This window comes from Acanthisitta chloris, unplaced genomic scaffold (assembly GCF_000695815.1).
Source record: "Acanthisitta chloris isolate BGI_N310 unplaced genomic scaffold, ASM69581v1 scaffold27687, whole genome shotgun sequence".
NCBI classification, from domain to species: domain Eukaryota; kingdom Metazoa; phylum Chordata; class Aves; order Passeriformes; family Acanthisittidae; genus Acanthisitta; species Acanthisitta chloris.
The window spans coordinates 16,902-22,618 of NW_008682528.1; the positions used below are offsets into that span (position 1 = coordinate 16,902).

At 37.4% G+C, this 5,717-nt stretch overlaps 1 protein-coding gene across 2 annotated transcripts in view; it reads left to right on the plus strand.

Annotated features, from left to right (window-relative positions):
• The first annotated feature begins 1,100 nt into the window (after positions 1 to 1,100).
• The window catches only part of SNX9 (sorting nexin 9), a 39,878-nt gene continuing 35,261 nt past the window's right edge, over positions 1,101 to 5,717 (plus strand). The window contains exons 1-3 of one of the 2 annotated variants that reach the window (XM_009078563.1): positions 1,101 to 1,183; positions 3,430 to 3,504; positions 5,069 to 5,191. In XM_009078563.1, coding sequence (XP_009076811.1) covers positions 1,106 to 1,183; positions 3,430 to 3,504; positions 5,069 to 5,191 — 276 coding nt within the window. In that variant the 5' untranslated portion in view covers positions 1,101 to 1,105. The remainder of the gene's footprint in view (positions 1,184 to 3,429; positions 3,505 to 5,068; positions 5,192 to 5,717) is intronic. The other variant, XM_009078564.1, reaches the window with a different exon arrangement.

The following is a 5,717-nucleotide window of genomic DNA, read 5'->3' on the forward strand; positions in this document are numbered from 1 at the left end:
GGACTAGCTTTGTCAGCTGAACTACAACATATGTGTTTTTTCTCAGCTCTGTTTTTATTTACACTGAAGTCAAGTATCTCTTGATCAGACAGAAGTATTTCCACATGATGCTCATGAAATTAAAATGTGGGGGTGGGAAGTTCTGTTTTTTTCTGAGTTTATGTCAGAAGAAGGAATGTCCAGGTAGGGATCATAACAACCTCGTTTTAAGACAGGCAAGACTTGATGGTGAATCTCTGTCTTCTGGTGGTTTTTTTTCCCTGTCACATAACTTGCTTTCAGCAATAATGATTATATTATTGTCATCTTTGTCAGAAACAATTACTTTCTGTTTAGTTTTTTTCTTCCCCTGACCTCTAAGTACAAAAAGGAACTCATTGCTAGAAGTGCCTGATGTTATTGTTAGACAAATTTGTCAGTGTTTCAAACATAACATTTCTTTATATCCTGTAGTAGCAGATTCAGTACATGGCAAAGCCTCTGTGTATCTAAACACTTAAAAATTAGGTTGCTTTTGGTTTTCCTTCCCTGCTTGTGCCAACGTGTATCAGGCCTACTCTTAGTGTTTGTGCATTTGCATAGTTCCTCCTGTGTAGAGTCTCAAAACATAATTTTCCATACTACTTTTTATGTACAGCAGTGGTTACTTACATCTGCAGTTACTTGTTTTTCTGAGTTGCTGGTTCTGTGAAACAGTTCCCTTTGCCCAAATTGGAATTGAAATATATCTTGCAGAAAAAAATATTAATTGGATTGTTTGCTGAACTTAGAAGCCTTTCCTTCTTCACCTGGAAAAAGTTGTACAGAGTTCTGGACATGGCAGAGAACAACCAGTCTTAAACTGTGAATCCTTCTGGAAAATTATTTCCAAAAAACTCCACATGAGATTTTTATCTTAGAAAGTTTTTGTTACTTTTCGGTTTGTAGTTCAAATCTAGGAGTTTTTAGCTTCCTACATGCTCAGTTGCTCTTTATATGTTCGGCCTTAGCCCATTTATTATTTCTGTTAGTTAAGAATAAGTTGTGCTGTTACTTCCTTCATGAAATCTTCTAAATAAGCTGGAAGGCTCACTGTTACATTCTTTCCCACATACAGGCTCGTGTTATGTATGATTTTGCTGCTGAGCCTGGAAACAACGAGCTGACTGTCAGTGAAGGAGAGATCATCATAATTACCAACCCGGTAAGAAAACTTGAGATAGATTCAGGGCTTCAGTGCACTGACCTACTTCTAGCAGATGGAAAAAGAAAAGATGCTAGGTGATCTGAAAGCCCTGCCTACCCTTTCCTGAAGAATTGGCAAATAAACTAAATACAAAGAATTTTGTAATAGTTTTGTGGAAACAAATGCAATGAGTGTTTTGGAGGATGGGACCCTCTCAAACTGTGCCTGCACGTGCCAGAATATTCTCAGCTTTCCCTCTAAACAGCTGTGTGTCAAGGAAGAGGATGGAGCTAATGATGGTGATTAGCTTTTACAGCTGAATGTCTGTCACACATTAAATGTGACAATTCAGCTCCCTTCTAGGTTTTGAGTTTCTTAATCAATTACTTCAGAATTCCAGGTCTGTTAATAAATTGGTGTGTCCATTTGTAATAAAAGACATATCAACAGAGTACAGGCAAGAAGTGGTGAAAAATACTATGGTAATGCTATCAAGGAGTTGTTAAATGAGTAGTACTTTTGAGCACTGACATGTATGTGTATATTTTGAATTTGAGTGCACTTTTATTGTCCTATATAATTCTTACCCTTGGTAACAAGGGGTTAGTTGATTCTGCTTTTGATTTATGTGTAGTGATATGGCTCAGTGAATAGACTTTCCTTTTTAAACACATACAGGCAAAAAACACCTGATCTTGAAGCCAGGTTTTATTTATCTGGTTGTACAGGAAACACGGGTTTGTTCTGCAGAATAAACTAATGCTTTGAGGAGCCTAGGGATGTGTAATCCTAATAATTTTTAGTTCCACTGATCTTAAATATTTGAAGCAGATATTTAATAGTACCAGCACCATCTTGGATAGTATGCAGTGCTGTAGCAGAGGCAGCATTACAAATGAGTTCTGGAGCTTAGTGCCGTTTCACAGATGTAAGACTAAATCTAAATAGTTCACCACTTTTAAGCTAGTTATCACTGAACAAGACATTTATGGATTAAGGCAGTATAATTAAAACCAAGTAAAACTTTATTTTGTGCTGTCCATGATAGATTGCCACAAAGGTTCTTGATCTTTTTTTTGATATGATAAGTTTAGACAGCAATAGCATAAGTCAGGCAAGTCCATTGATGATTGCTTTTGCATTTAAGTGTAGCAGTGCAAATATGATTTCTGGCTCAAGATGTCATTGCTTTTTCAGTTTAACCAAGCTAGTTGAATTTATAATCCGAGATGTCTAGTTATTATTGTGTTCTTGAGTGTTAAGCTTTTAAGTACATAAGAAAAAGTAAATGGAAGTTGTTATTTCAATAACTTATTCATCTTTACTGTTTAATTTCTTGAATACATAAGCAGGTTTCTCCTTATTGTGTGCAGGATTAAATAAAATTTCCAAGTGAAAGAACAAAATTGTGAATAAACAAATACATCCATTAAAAAAGAAATTATGGAAACATAAAATTCAGTCTAGCATATGTGGTTCCAGTTTTCATCTGTGAGCTAGCTTGACATGTAACTTTTTGTTCCTCAAACAGCTTGATTTAAAATAGGACTGGGTCCTTCCAGATAACATTGCCCTGGAATTAACTTTCCATAACTGCAAAGGTCTGCAGAGGTTTCTTAGTGTATGTAGAATATATGTTTTAAAAAATCAAACAATATCAGGGTGCCCCACTGAGATCAGAACTGTGTTAGTTCTTTCTAAACTATTAGCATTCTAAACTGTTACCTGCCTCTGAAAAGAAATGTAAAGTAGAAGGGCATGTGGTTTTCTTAATCTTGAGAATACCCATAATATTTTTGTGGGTCATAGCTCTCACTGATCACACATCTCTGCATCTTCAATAAATGAAGCAGAGATTTTGCCAGATATTACCAAGAGTTTAATTCTTTGAGTCTCATTTCTTTATAGTCTATTGATTAAAATTAGTGCTTTGAGATTGACATACTAATAGCTGTATTTTTATGCAGTCTGTGTCCAGACAGTTGACTGTGGTTTCATAAATGACCAAAACTGCTGAAAAATCAACATTTTCCCTTCCCTCATGCTTGTTAAAATCTAAGGTCCACAATATCTGTGTGAAACAAGCACAGTCTGCATTCTGTTTAAAGGAGTATCTGCTGCTTCAGCAGATTTAAGTGAGTTTGTTCACGGTTATACAGTCGTAACTGTGTTTTGAACATTGCATTTGACAACAAGGCAGGGCTTCCTCCTGAGCTGTTTGATGCATGTTGTGGGATCAATTATTTCTATATTACTTCTTTTAGGATGTCGGTGGAGGCTGGTTAGAAGGAAAAAACAGCCAAGGTGAGAGGGGACTTGTTCCAACAGATTATGTTGAGGTAAACTGTTTTGTGCATTTGACAACAAGGCAGGGCTTCCTCCTGAGCTGTTTGATGCATGTTGTGGGATCAATTATTTCTATATTACTTCTTTTAGGATGTCGGTGGAGGCTGGTTAGAAGGAAAAAACAGCCAAGGTGAGAGGGGACTTGTTCCAACAGATTATGTTGAGGTAAGTGACTACACTGCTCTACACTAAGAAGGCAGAAAAGGTCATCCTCTTGTTTGGGCAGGGCTTCCTCCTGAGCTGTTTGATGCATGTTGTGGGATCAATTATTTCTATATTACTTCTTTTAGGATGTCGGTGGAGGCTGGTTAGAAGGAAAAAACAGCCAAGGTGAGAGGGGACTTGTTCCAACAGATTATGTTGAGGTAAGTGACTACACTGCTCTACACTAAGAAGGCAGAAAAGGTCATCCTCTTGTTTGTTGATCAGACTAAACAGTTCAAATGTAAAAGTCCCAGTGTTAAAGCTTGGAATATATCATCTTATTGTAGAAACTGTAGCTGGCTTTGGAGACCAGTGCAACCATGCCATCCAAAGCTACTGTGTTTCTTAGTGGCTTCCAAAGAAATGCAGCAGTTGTCTGTAATAAGTACTGGTGGTCTCAACACAAAGTTGACTATGGTAAATACTGGTGATCTGTTGAATATTAACTGGTTTAAATCTGCTTCTGGTTTTGGGGGGGGTCTCATAATCCTGTGATGGTTTTCTTATCCTGTCTGAAGATACAAATAAGGAAGTGGATTTAGTAATGCAAGTTTATACCAGTGTTGCTGTGGCACATCTGTCAGACACTCGTAAATCTCTGGATTGGAGCTGTATTTCTGAGGCTCAGGATATGGGATCCCAAATCCAGGGACTACTCAGCTTTTTACTGAGGGCCTTTGCTGTCTCTTCAGTGTGTGTTGATTTTTGCTTAAAGGCTGGGGGTATTGGACTGGGGATGGAATGGGGATCTCAGTGCCAGGACTGGACTCTAGTCACTCTTGGATGGCCTGGTGTCTCTGTGACTGCAGGTTGCCAGTTAGGTGAAGACTCTGGCTGTAATTCCTGCAGCCTCTTAAGGCATGTGACTCCCTTCCTTTCCCACTGCTGTGTTTATTTAAAAAAACAAAAAAAAAACCCAAAAAAAAAAAGGAGCGGAGGGGTTGGGATGAGGGGATCAGGACCATGCTGGGTCTCATGACTTTGTGTTTTTACTTCAGTTTGCTAGCTCATGATCTAGTAGCTTTTGGCTCTTTGAACTTACTGTCCCAAACTTATCCTCTGAGTATTGAGTTCCTAGTCTCCAAGTAGTAATGTTAACAACCTTGTTAATCCCTAAGGAATTTACAGATAGGTGTCCCCTGCTACAACAGTCTTATGTGTTAGTTCCATCTGGTGTGGAAGTGAATCCTCCAGAATATCACATCAGTATCTTTTTTTCTACTGAACTTGTATTCAGAAAGGTTGTATACAAACATTTTACTAGTGGTATGAATGTTAGGGTTGTTATATATGATAAAGCATAATTTCATTAATGAAAGAATGAAAAATCTTTTGCAACTTTTTCTATTTCAGATAATAACTGAAGGTGCAAAAGATGGAATTAGCTGCCATAACTCGTTAGCTGACCAAGCCTTTTTTGATTCCCTTTCTGCAAACACAGCTCAGACGAACTCTCCCCCAAAAAGCAATAATCAGGTATGTCTCAGTTTTTCAGGCACAGTGGGTATGGAAAGTTTTGTCGATGTAATTGCTTGCTGTACCATATTTGTGAACCCTCATAAAAGTACTAAGTAAGGTAATTGTGTTTTCATTAGGGAACACTTTTGTTGAATATTAATGATGTGTGTGACTGCTCAGATACTCTTACTCCTGGAAAATTTAGTGGCCTAACACTTTCAGAAATGGAGCATTTTTAATCTTTCCAGTGTGCAGTGATATAAATCTGTGACTACTTTAGTCTGTGTAAGTGGAAGTGCACTCTTAGCAAATTTATTTTATTTTCAAGTTAATTGTTTTAGTATGCTAAACTTTTTAAGGAACAAAGCTTTCTTTTAATGCCTACTACAATTGAGTGGTCTATACATCATTACCCAAAGTGAATGGCTATATATCTCTTTCAGAATTTGAGTAAGAATTATTTCTTGGATTAAGAAAGGTGAAGCAGGTTCATGCATTGTCCTCAATTAGTTGGAGAAGAGGCTGACTTAAATTTCACAGCAGG